The 12,897-nt window shown below is 36.8% G+C and overlaps 1 protein-coding gene across 1 annotated transcript; it reads left to right on the forward strand.

Moving 5' to 3' along the window:
- Nucleotides 1-1,190: 1,190 nt before the first annotated feature.
- LOC139727227 (low-density lipoprotein receptor-related protein 3-like) lies at nucleotides 1,191-10,003 on the forward strand. The gene is made up of 5 exons (XM_071638185.1): nucleotides 1,191-1,323; nucleotides 2,939-3,115; nucleotides 6,213-6,407; nucleotides 8,003-8,116; nucleotides 9,632-10,003. Exons 1-5 carry the CDS (start codon nucleotides 1,191-1,193, stop codon nucleotides 9,907-9,909), a joined length of 897 nt encoding a protein of 298 aa, XP_071494286.1. The 3' UTR covers nucleotides 9,910-10,003.
- The last annotated feature ends 2,894 nt before the right edge of the window (nucleotides 10,004-12,897 follow it).

Consider the following 12,897-nt stretch of genomic DNA (forward strand, 5'->3'; position numbering starts at 1 on the left):
AGGTTTCTCATTATCTCACCAAAAAATGTTAGAAACCTGAAATTAGGTCTCAACCAAAACTGTACGATCCCTTTAAAGAGCATGTAATTCTATGAGCAATTCAACGTTTATTTGATGAAAATTGGTTTCGAAATGGCTAAAATATCCAAAAAAGAGTGATTCTAATAAAGTGTGGGACCCACACTTTCTTACGATCGCTTTGTTTTCCTTTGTTTTTGGATGATTCAGTCATTCCAAACCCGATTGTCATCAAATAAACTTTGAATTCCTCTTAAAATGGTATGCTCTGTACTATACCGTGAGTGTTTTCTTTGGTATCTCGCAAAAAGTTAAAAGCCCAATTCTCATCTCCTCCAATACTGTACCATCCCTTTAAAACAAAGTACCATGCCCTAATTATGAACTTGAATAATTGTCATGCTTTGGGAAATGATGCGTACACAAAATCAACTCGAGTGTAAATTGTTTGCAACGTAGATAGAATCATCTTCGGTGTCATGTCTACTCGGTCGTATGCTTTATTTGCGAGGCAGATATTTCATAGACAAAATGCTATCACAGTCACAAAGATATGTCAGTCCTTTATTAAATGCTACAAAATCACAGTCAAACAGTCCATTTATTATTCTCTTGTCACAAATCTAAGGCTTGATATTTTTGCTATAAAATGGTGATACTAATAACCTCCTTTTACCATTATATAGTTTGTTACATTTTATATTTTGGAGGTTTAATGCATCGCCTCGATAAAAACTTATTTTTCTTTTTTTTCCATCTTTCTAGATATGACCTATATTTGCAATAGACCTTAGAGTCGCCACCACAGTTGTTTCTAGTATTGATGAAACACTAAACACAATGTAATCGCGCCAAATCAAGTATACTGTATTTAGGTTCTCATGACTCTTACGCTTTGTAACGAGATCAGTATCTTGCATAGACTATTTTTGAGGCGGTTTCAAACTGAGCTCAACATTGCGCTGGGAGAGGACAAAGTTCACAAGGAAAAACAAATAGTGCCTACACACATTTGGCCAAACACCATTAACTGTCCGTTATGTGGTGCGCAAGCGACCAGCAACGATCTTGGAAGGAACGTGAAGTTCACAAACGTGCCCGCATCACCATACGTCATCTCTGGCCGCCCACCATGTGAGGCCGTTTGGAGAAGAAAAAAAAAAAAACCCAACATGGCGTCCTTAGTAACGTCATATGTCAGCGGGTCGCTGCAGCTGCGACAGGTTCCCATCACATTCAGTTACAAGCTGGCGTCCGTCGTGTATCTTACTGCATTAGTTAGCGCAGTAGGAGCACTTCATGTCGGTAAGTTTGGAATTTTCCATGTGCCAAATTTTGTTGAACTTGCCAGTGTTTCAGTTTAGATAGGAAATGAATATAGCGCAGTCAGATTTCCCGAAGCGCTCCTTCAGTGTTATATATTTTACTACCCTTATAGAGTACCTATATTCATAGAATATAAGCCTGCACTGGTATGACATTAACTCGGATGCCTGTATGAAAGCAACATTCTTCATTTTGCCAGAATTAGCTCGTGTCTTTATTTGTTTTCATTTCACTGTTTATTTGTGTGTTGGATTGGTATTGTGAACATTATGCTTATAAATACGATTCTTTTCAGCAAATATGTTGATAATCTCTAAGGAGTTGTTATGGTCATATATGGACTGTGCGCTGCGTTTTCAAACTGAGAATTCAAACCCTTTTCCACGGCACTTGCAAGATTACTCTATAGTCGGAAGTTATATAGTATATTCATATAAATCCATAGCACACATGTATTAGGCCTATATTTTTTTGTGACAGCTATACGTAAGAAGTATTAAAATTTCTATGCAATGATGGCAAATACGGAGAAAACAGGGACTATCATCGTCACGTCTTCAAGGTTCCTTCAGACAGAATCCTAAAATAATTTCTATTCGATTCAAGTCCTAGCTATTATAGATATGAACTGCAATACATGCAAACTCCGCGGCTAATTTCAGGGACAGTGTAGGACATAATAATTCTCCTTGTTAAGTTTGCTTTTTTTTTCTGTATGCTGCAAGAAATATGAACCCTGTCTATATTAAATCCGTGTTCGATGTACAGGATTATCACAATTATTTCTGACTGCCTGTCTGTCAGTCTGTTTGTCTCTTTCTCTCTGGAAGTGGAATGCAATGAAGGGCTGTAAATAATCATAATGATAATAATGATAATAATGATAATAATAATAATAATAATAATAATAATAATAATAATAATAATAATAATAATAATAATAATAAAATAATAATAACAATGATAATAATAGTAATAATAGTAGTAGTAATAATAATGATAATAATAATAATAATAATAATAATAATAATAATAATAATAATAATAATAATAGGTCTTCTTTATCCAGGGTAACCTCTTTATTGTTGCCACTGCTCTACCAGAGGGTCCTGCCATTATTATTACCCTAGCGTTCTAGATACCCATTTATACACCTGGGTCGAGAGGGACATGGTGGGTAAAACATCTTATCCAAGGACGTAAGCACTGGGCGGGAATCGAAGTCGGGTCCTCCGACTGGGAGTCGGGACCTGCCACAGCGCCTTCACTAATTAAACGTTATCCACATGCAGTAAATAGAAAAATCTTAGAGTAACATCGTCACCCTTGGAAGAACAAGTCACTGCGATCACTGGGCACAAGTTATTATATAATGGCGCTTGGTGGCTGAAATATATAGGTGTTGTAAATACTGGACGTTGACGGAAGTAGTAGCTTACAAATAGACTGCGATGTTCATCTCTCCCATCGATAAGCAGTTGTACATGTATCTTCATCTGTTTGAGAAGGAGTAATGTTGCTTTCTATTGTCTTGTTCGTTTATCTCTTCCTTTATCTATTCGTTTGTCTCTTGGCATGGGCTTTTTGAGTACAGCGTACATATCTTCAAACTGCAATGGCGCCGTGAGAGCCGACGTCGGGGGCCTGGTCGAGCCCGAGGCTGGACTCTACTACAAGGAGAATGTTGACTGTACGATGACGCTCTTCGCTTCCCCTGCCCACCGACTGTTGCTGCAGTTTCACAGATTCTCTCTGGAGGGAACGTATAACGGTAGAAACTTTTTACAAACTCTGCATGATATTCACCATCGCCGCTATTTTCTTCCAATGTCTATTTCTGCCCTCTTGTGTCTCATCATTAAGAAATCTCAGAAAGATGTTTTGGAGTGCACTTTTGAGTCGACATTGACACAAGCATTCAAATATAGACAATGTTAACATGGTTATCGATGTTTGTTTATGACATATACATATCAACGCGATACACTAACTTTTTCTTTTGATGGCCCGATCGGATCACTAACGCATATCATTTTTTGGTGGTGGCCCGACATCTACTTATAGTGGCGGCCCTGGGTCACCGGGCCCCTCATTGCTAGTGTCGAGCCTTGTATACTAGTATATATACCGTATTTGATAGTTTATGAGAGACCGAAGACGTTCTGTGTTCGACAGTCTTATAAGTTTACATCAAATTAGATAATAAACATCACAAGTTTTTTGACTGTTTTTAACATCCATATCATATCCTTTGAATTCCGTCCAAATCATATGCTAAAGCGTAATAGTCAGAAAAGTTTCATGAGCGCTTAAGATAACGAGTGTATTTGAGTGTCATCAGATAGGTATGCAATGGAGGTCAAGATAGCTGAATAATATGATACAAACGAGTTGATTACAATTACGATGACAGACTTTGTTGTGGGGAGAGAGGTGGCAGGTACCACAATTTAGGCATTCACATTTTTCCTGAATATTTATTTTTCTTACTTTTTATATAAGTATTTCCCGCGTATTCTACCAAAAATGTGCACCAGATCGCTGAATTTTACTTCTAAAAAAGCAAAATTTCCCTCGTCGCCTGAGTAGGGGGATATATCTTCCATACCCTCCATCTTACCGTTTTGTTGCTGCGCTCCCTTTTTCATTCATTCATTCATTCATTCATTCATTCATTCATTTTTCCATTTCAAACAGAAACATATAAATATTTTGCAGAAATTGAGTAGGCCTACATAAATTTCATCATACTACATCATAATACCATATATATTCTTGTCCCATACAAAAAAGACCCTGTGTAATACGGCCATCAAAATAATCAGTCTCCACCTTCTTGTTTTGCATCTTCAATGCATTATCATGCTGGGCTCAATTCCATGGTGTTCAACTGACCAAAAGTGCCAACTGCCTTCAAGAGTTTGTCTTTTCAAGTGATTGATGTCGACAGTACATGCTGACTTTTTGTAAAGGTTCCAGTTATCATGTAGGCCTACCAATATTTCATGACACTTCACTCTAAAAACAAAACAAACAAAAAAGACCAAAACTAAACCCTAAAAATGATGTTAACTGTTGTGTTTATTTCCGCAGGTTCCCTAAACAGGAATAGAACGCATACAGACATCTGACATCTGTATAATTATAGTCCCTAAACCTATTCCTCTCCCCCAAACATGCGCAAGCACAATAAATCGATAGATCTGCCGAATGATATGGCTGTGGAAAATTTCTTTGGGTTGACGATAAATTTTAATCAATAATTCTACACTTACGTCGACTGTAAATGATTGGACGGGTTCGCAAGGGAACATTAAAGGTCCTGTTTACCTTTGGGAGCAGCGATTTAAAAAATGTTCAAGGTGATGCATATGTGTAGGTCTGTTGTATCACAAAACACCCTACCATATAACATTTTCACAATAAAGCCTAAAACATAAGGAGATATCAGTATTTTTCTCATTAAACCATAACTGTAGACGGTCTAGTCTAGAAACATTTTATTATAACCATTGTTCACATTTTTTGTATTTCAAAACACTTAACATAGATTATATGGATTCACATTTTTACAGTGGTTGTTTCTATCCCTAACTCACATTCTAGAACTATTTTAAAGCACTGATGCTGAGTTTTTGTTTCATCTGCAAATGGTAAATTATGCCTTTAAATTACACGTCATCAGCCTTCTGCATGCTGAAGAATCAGCATTACAGGCACCAACATCAAGCATGTTAAGTAAATCAATACATCCAAGACAGAAGTCAGCGGAGAAATATTGGAGCTCTCTCGTCACCCTTGATATTTTTATCGAGATATCGAGCTATATTCGTCATAAAAAGAAGGTGGATATGAAATATTGTTGGGGTACCACTATATCTAGTTGGCCGTTAATAATGACATCAAGGCGCAAATAAGACTGGAAAGTTTACGAAAACACTTCAAATTTTAGCACAATTCAGAAAAGATATTATACGTAGGCTCTCGTTGTTTCTTTCCCGTCCGTTCTTTGTACTTAACTATGACGCAACACACTAGCTTTGAACTTATCATCGACAGGAAGTGCGAGCGTCTTGTCAATGCAAGATCTACAGGTATCCCTCTCATGACTTTCAGCCACTTTAAAAGTTTTGAGTGGTAACAGTACAAAAAATAAACGTAATTATACCAAGCAGTGGACCAAAACCTTTAGTGATACCCCACACTGTGAAAGATACATGAGCTAATTGAGATACACTATACATGTAGTAGGTTGCTTTTTCATGTATTCTAGTAATATTGGAAATGACAATGTTTTCGTAACTGGGGTCTTTTGCTCGAAATTTCACTTTTAATATGATGTTTTCATCAGTTTCACGTCGATAACATGCTCATAGTGAGAAGGTTACGCTTTGTGAGACTTCTTGTGCAACACATATCAAAATTTGGCTCTCATTAACTATTAGGTACTAGTAGTCATCTACTATAGTATTCATCTACTATATACTATTCTCTCAAATAATCTAAGCAGTATTTCATTACATAATTTAATTATCACGGTTATATCGTTAAACTTCTACAGTATACATTTTCTAAACACGACTTGAAGACATTGCTATGGTTTAATAAGAAAACTGTGGTAGCATGGACGTTCTGATTTCAAAAAGGCGGGAATACGTCTGAAGCTTAATGTCAAGTTTTATGAAATGTTGAGAGAATGATATTGTCTGCCTTCTATTGACTCTATCTGTCGAGCGCTGACGACTTCGTTTGTTTGTACAACCTTTGTCTCCTTTATGTCCACGTACCTTGCAAAAGATGGTTAATATATCTAGTTTATTGACACACCATGATCTTCCTCTGTCTTTGACCTTCGATACACTGCACAGGTCGCTGCCTTGACAGCCTCGGAGTGTTCGATGGGAACACAGCGGATGACCCACCGCTGACCCCAGAGCTCTGCGGTCGCCTTCACCAGCTACCCAACGTGAATTCTACCAGCAGTAACGTGACGTTTCAATTCCGATCGGACGAAAGCGGGAGGGGTCTTGGCTTTGGCATCTACTACACTCAGGTTTCAGAAGGTGAAAATAATAAAAATGCAAGATTCGTTGAAATTATGATAGAAATGATGATGAAGGTAAGGAGGACGAGGAAGAATAATACACTGTACTAGTGGTAGAACTATGGTAGTAATGGAAGTACTATAGTGGTGAGAGTAGTACAGTATACTAGTATATTTATTATATTTGTAGTGATATTCATTTTCCTTGTTCTACATTTTGGAAGGAAAACTGAGATGACGAAAGGGGATGTTTGATAGGAAAATAGGGGTAATTGAAAGGCGATAACGACAACGAAGATCATAAGGAGAAGGTGTACGCAACTGTTAATGATTAAGTCCAACCGCCAATTATACTGCTGAGATTTGATTACTGATACACTGTATAGCATCGCGGGTGGTGAAATTCTACTACTAAAACTACTTCTAATGTAACCACTACAACTACTGCTATCTCTACAACTACTTCTACTATCACTACTGTTACTACTCTTTCTACTTATACTACTATATTTTTTTAAATACATTAGGCCTACTGCTGCTGCTGCTGCTGCTGCTACCACTATCCTAACTGGTACAACTCCAGTGGCAGATATTACTACTTCTTAAATCATATAACACAACCGAGTACTTCGTCTAGGCCTGAAGTCTTAACCATCTGAGTACTGTGAGTGCCTATACATGTATATTGGCACATAAAATCCCATAACATTGTATACACTGTTCAAATTCCCTGACACAGAGAGGACAATTAATGTAGCTACTTTAAAGATCAATGTAGTTTAAATCTGTAATATATATGTGATGATTAAATGAAATATGCAGCTGCAAGCCACCGCAGCTTTGGGATATGTTCAAATGAATTGTTGTCCATTTGTGTCTTTAAAAAGTCATCCTCATAAGTCGTCTTCATACTGATTACAACTGTCATACTGAATAAATTCAGCATCGATCTCGATAAAGATTTCATTCATTGTGTCCTTGTTTGGGTATTTACTTCAAGTGGAATTCCACTCATTATCAAGCGGTCATTAAACAAATGGAGTAAAACCACAAAGACAATGGTACAAGTTTCATTAAGATACGACACCGAAATATAAAGTTATGTAAATTTCAACGTTTAGTTGCAAGTTTCAAATGCAAATCTATGTTATCACTTCACACCTTTGTGCACAAATATATGAAAATGCTTTTTGATTAGATAATTTCAGCGACTACAAAACCTTTCCCCCTCAAAGTTGTTAGGATCTCACAACACACACACACACACACACACACACACACACACACGCACACACGCACATCTTTCGATGTAAAGGACGCGAAGTTACTCTCTTTGATTTTATCAGCAGAAAATGAATTTTGTGTTCAGGTCAATGGAAGATTTGTGAAGTGCTGATCATAATCACTTCATGTGGTTCAACTATCACTTTCCTCTAAACTATAGGTGAAACTTGGTTTCCCATTACCATTTTCTAATGCAAATATTACTTTATTTCTCTTTCTTAAAGCTAACTTGAACGATGAGTGACATTACACTTAAATCACTTAAATTGAATAGAAATTGAATCATGTTTGTTTTTTTTTTCGTGACCTGATATTCCATTTTGTTTCCAGCGCCGTGTTCAGACGGGGAATTCGCCTGCAACAATACCTGGTGTGTTGACCAGAGTCTCGTCTGCGACACGTTGAATATGTGTGGAGACTGGAGCGACGAAGGAAACTGCACAGGTGGGACCATGCACGTTTTAATCAAACTACTTGTTTCGTCACACTGTTACGAAATTGCCACAAGATGGTGATACGAATATGGAATTTTCAATTCCGTGCAAAGTTGGCCTCGAACTTGGTCAAAAGCCAATCAATAGCCGAAGCAAATACAGTGCCTACAGGTCACACATTGGTACCCGAACTACACACTCAGACTACACGACGATATGAATCCTTAACAAAAAGTTTGCTCAAAGGAAACAAAATGGCTACACGAAGTTTTCGTCACCGCTAACGGAACTGCTGCTGGAGCCTGAGAAACTCCACCGGCGGTCACAGTGTGGCTCAAGATACCCTCATGAATGACTCGATGTTTACACGATTAGAGCCGAATTTGAACATTTCCTTTTTTGGTTGTGTCCATCTTTGCTCAATTTCGGGACAGTGTGGCGCCTGCATTATGACTGTCATTGCTCAGGGTAATAAATGTTGTCCATAGTGTGTGTACAGTAGCTTGTCAGAGTCTAATGTACCAACACCATTCTATAAGATGTAATATAAACGAGATATAAACGCCGACAGTGTCAAAGTAAAAACAGAAAAACAAAAAAATTAAACGTATATCTTTGTTTTGATACTGTATCATTTTATTACACCTCCATACGTTTAGTTGAAATTCATTGTTAGTACGCTTGTAGTTCCTTAATAGTACCAAAAAATGTCTTTCTTTTGAGCCGTAATTTGGTCTTATGCCATTGTTCATTTTGGGAACCTAAATCTAGGACTAATGCTTAAATTGGCAATAATAATTACAGTTATTATTTCGTTTTAATTTGGATTTATTAATACTGTTGATTTGAAATTCGCGTAGATTTGATCAATTTAACCAGTCTCTAATTTCGACAACATAGGATATGCATTTAAACCACCGACTTGTCAATTGAATGAAAGTATCTGCAATGGAGCAAAATGGTTCTAGAACTAGACGATCGCTCGACTACGACCACTCATTAATTTTATACAATTTGCTCTCATGTGGGTGTAATTCACTTGACATTAATTTTCTAAGGCTGGATGACAAACTAAATTTTGCACTCTATACCAAGTCTCAACACTTGCACGAAGAATTAAGTCTTTCTTGTCACTTTCATTTCACAATGGGTTAGGGCATTATTCCATTCATCATGGTGTTGTTTTCTCATGACGGTATCTGTGAATTTTGTTTCTTTGATCTTCTAAAATGCATGCTTTGTGATAGTAATGGAGGAGACACTACTATTCATTGTTGATCACTATAATCACGTTGATAGCGGTGATTCTATGAACGATGGTAATACATGGAGAGAAACCGTTCAACAAGTGCAGACAGCACGCAAACAAAACAATACAGTTTTCGTGACTGGTATGAAGATGATAGATTTTACACTTGAACATGTTCAACCTCATTACCTACGAGATTATACAATCTACTTTGAAGATTAACTCAAATTGTCTTTCGCATAAAGTTAACAAATTTACAATGCTATATTCACACAGAACCCGTACAGGAACCTCAAGGTCTCTCCATCTACGCCATAATGGGTATTGGCTTGTCCATTATCTTTCTCGTCATGGTAATCATCCTCGGAATCGTGAAGATCGCCCAAGCCCATCGGTACAATCGCCTGATGAAGGAGATCATGGACGAGGTGGAACGCGATATCAAAAAGAACCCATACTCAGACGATTTACAGGGAAGAAGAGACAATGACGACGTAGGTTTCAGTGGCAAGGTCTTCGGGCGCAAGCGGTCACAAAAGATAGCGCCCGAGTAGTGTCATGTGATCTAATTTTGCCTTTGAACATCCTTATGGTCTAAACAAGTTTATTTATTTGTTTATTTTCTATGTGTTTATTTGCCAATCTTGTGTATGGGGAAAACATGTTGTCAATCTTAATTCCTAGCTAACTCGACAATAACTGAGAAAACTGTGAATGATCAATAGGGTTAGCTATTCAGTAGTTTAGCCTGTTAGCGGCGACTCGAGATCTTTTCGTCCGCGCATGTTTGAAAGATGTGTGCGTTTAGGCCTGAGGCATGTGCATTAGGAATATGTGCCTTCTACTTTTCTCGTTTATTTTGTAGGTATGTGTTGAAAGTTGTACATGACAATCCAGTTGGACTCATACGGTATTCATAATGATGACCACATGTAACTGTCTATTCCCCGTACTTGGAATACGGTGTGTTATACGTGAAGCAGAATGATCGCCAATCATTGCCTGCCGCGTAGCTAGAAATTCCGAAGAACAAAACTATGGCAGCCTCTTTAGTGATAGGAACACTCTTTCAGAGCCCCTGTCATCGTTACCCAAGCACTTTGCGAGGTGTCCGTTTATATACCTAAGTGAAGAGAGACATTGTTTTTTTAAAACAAACAAACAAACAACCAAACAAACAAGCAAACAACAAGAAGAAAACCCTCGTCCAAAGAAAGTAGCACTGAACATGATTTGAATTCAGGAACTTTTGTTCTGTAAGCCTAAAACCTTATCCACTACAACACAGACCTCCCACCTTCACTGACATTGTGAACTTGTACGAGCATTTGTGTTAAAAATTATTCTGGTGGAACTTTACAGTTTTGCAAGGGAAGCTCTGGCTGCAAAGGTTATCACAGCATTTCCAATTTTCAGTTACATTTTAAAATGGCTGGAGTGGGACAGTCTTGCGTTGCTTCAGATGATTCTAAAAAAAAAAAATAGCTATTGATCATGCGAGTCGATGGCCATTCATATTTTTTGATATTCTTGAAATGTTGGATCCCCGATTCTATTCTGATTGTGTAGCTCACCAACAATGATCAATTTGGTCGTTTTAAGAGGTTAAATTGAAATCTGACTGTGGAAATTGTTGAGACAGCTAAGCTTTACCCACGGAAATTAATCATAGTAGTTTTCTGTTGAAAAAAAAAGATAATATACATTATAGGACCGAGCGAGGAACATAAATTATAAGAGTTCATACTAACCCTTGATTTCTGTATGAATTGAAAAAAATGGGGATGATGCTTTTGTAAGAATTCTCTAAACTATTTTTCCTGTTGACTGCCAGTGACTGCTATTTTCTGTCTGTAAAACCATTTGTCATAGTGATTGTTCTCGCAAATTTGCTCGAAGCTGACGTTGATAATCTGAATTCGTGTCATTCCGATATTTTTTCCAACTCATTATCTATGTTATGTATACTATTGCTGTGTGTATATATCTCAGATATTTGATACGTTTAACTTTTAAGTCATATTCAAGTCTTTCATTTTTTTTTATCAGCGCCGTCCATTGTTACTCTAGTAATGTTATTGTAAAAAAAATTTTTTTTTGATTCATCTGTCATAATTTTAGACGCACATCATTCACTGTTAACACAAATGGGATGTTCGTTACAGGTGGTGTTGATATCAAGGAATGTGCAAGAAATAGATCATAAAGAAGCTTCCGAAGATTTCGTGCCAACACAGTAATATTTTTGTACATACAACGATCCTCTCGTACATCTTGCATGTCTCTCAGAATGAGCAATGAAGCAACGCCACCTAAACTGTTGACAAGTAGGTAATTTTCTCGGTTTGTCTATACTAGAAAAGATATAATTTACCTTTCTTCTTTTTTTATCTTTTTTGTTTTAAACAGAAGACAAGTTAAATCGATTTTACCTTACATATCGAGACAGGTAATACAAAGGGAAATCAAAAATTGCTGGATGCATTTCTTGTAAATCAAAACTCTTCAAAAGATCATGACCAACCCCGTTTTGCATACTGTATTGTATTCATATATAATCCTGTAGATACACACCATAAAACAAAATCTAGTCAATTTTAAATTGGAATCATTTCAGATGGGTACTTACAAGGTTTCTTTTCACAATGTGATTATATTTCGAATGGATTCTCTTCGTATTTAACAAGATTTTGATCCTATTTCAATGGAATGTACTTAATTTGAGCAGATATTTATAAGTAGAAATCTCATAAGTCTCCGTTTGAAACGATTCCTATTCAATTTGATTTTTGTTTAGAGTGTACATAAAAGGATTGATGGAGTAGAGCTCTAAGATAAAACGTTGAAAATTACCCGAAAAAAAGTGTAAATAGTGTATAGCATTTCAGTTTTTCTGATTATATGTATATTTGTGTGTTAATATGTCTGCTTCTCGAATAAGAAAGACATTGAATTTGATGAGAAATGAGAGAAAATGATATTTTCGTTGGCTTCTTGGTAGAGAAAAATAAATCTCAGACTTGATCTGGAACATTAGAGTAAGAGAAAAAAGTGTAATATGCAAAAGAATGAATGAAGTTGTAAAATGTTAGAACAAGTACTTGCGAAAATATTTGTGGTGTTTATCATACATCATGTATAATCATCATAACCTAGTACATTTTTCTGCAATCTAACATGCAAGAAGATTACATTTGGTAATTTATCTTCGTGTTTCTAATGTATGACACAATCATTTGGACATCAGCTTGAAATGAATTGCTCCTTGAGGTGAGAAAGCAAGCTACGTATTTCCTGCACTGGATAACAACTACTATCAAGCCTAGCAAAATCTGACTATGTATTCTTAAGAAGGAAGAATAGTACATTCAACCCAGCCCATCTTTATCGGCTACCTCCTATGACTCATGAGCAACACTATCATTCTCGAATTCCAAAGTCGTCTTCCATGTATTGTATCTGAGTCTGGAGATGTTACTCATGTATAAAGTCGAGCTTTTTCCGAGCCAAGCCTCTGGGCCCTCATTGGTGTACAACCTATG

The sequence above is a fragment of the Diadema antillarum genome, unplaced genomic scaffold (genome assembly GCF_040938485.1).
Source record: "Diadema antillarum isolate AM-2024a unplaced genomic scaffold, OU_Dant_1.0 seq00000123_RagTag, whole genome shotgun sequence".
Classification (NCBI taxonomy): Eukaryota; Metazoa; Echinodermata; class Echinoidea; order Diadematoida; family Diadematidae; genus Diadema; species Diadema antillarum.

Coding starts and splice junctions, on each gene's coding strand:
- LOC139727227 (XM_071638185.1), top strand. CDS start 1,191: ATGGCGTCCTTAGTAACGTCATATGTCAGCGGGTCGCTGCAGCTGCGA. Junction 1,324..2,938: donor AGTAGGAGCACTTCATGTCG/GTAAGTTTGGAA, acceptor TTTTGAGTACAG/CGTACATATCTTCAAACTGC. Junction 6,408..8,002: donor CTACACTCAGGTTTCAGAAG/GTGAAAATAATA, acceptor TTTTGTTTCCAG/CGCCGTGTTCAGACGGGGAA.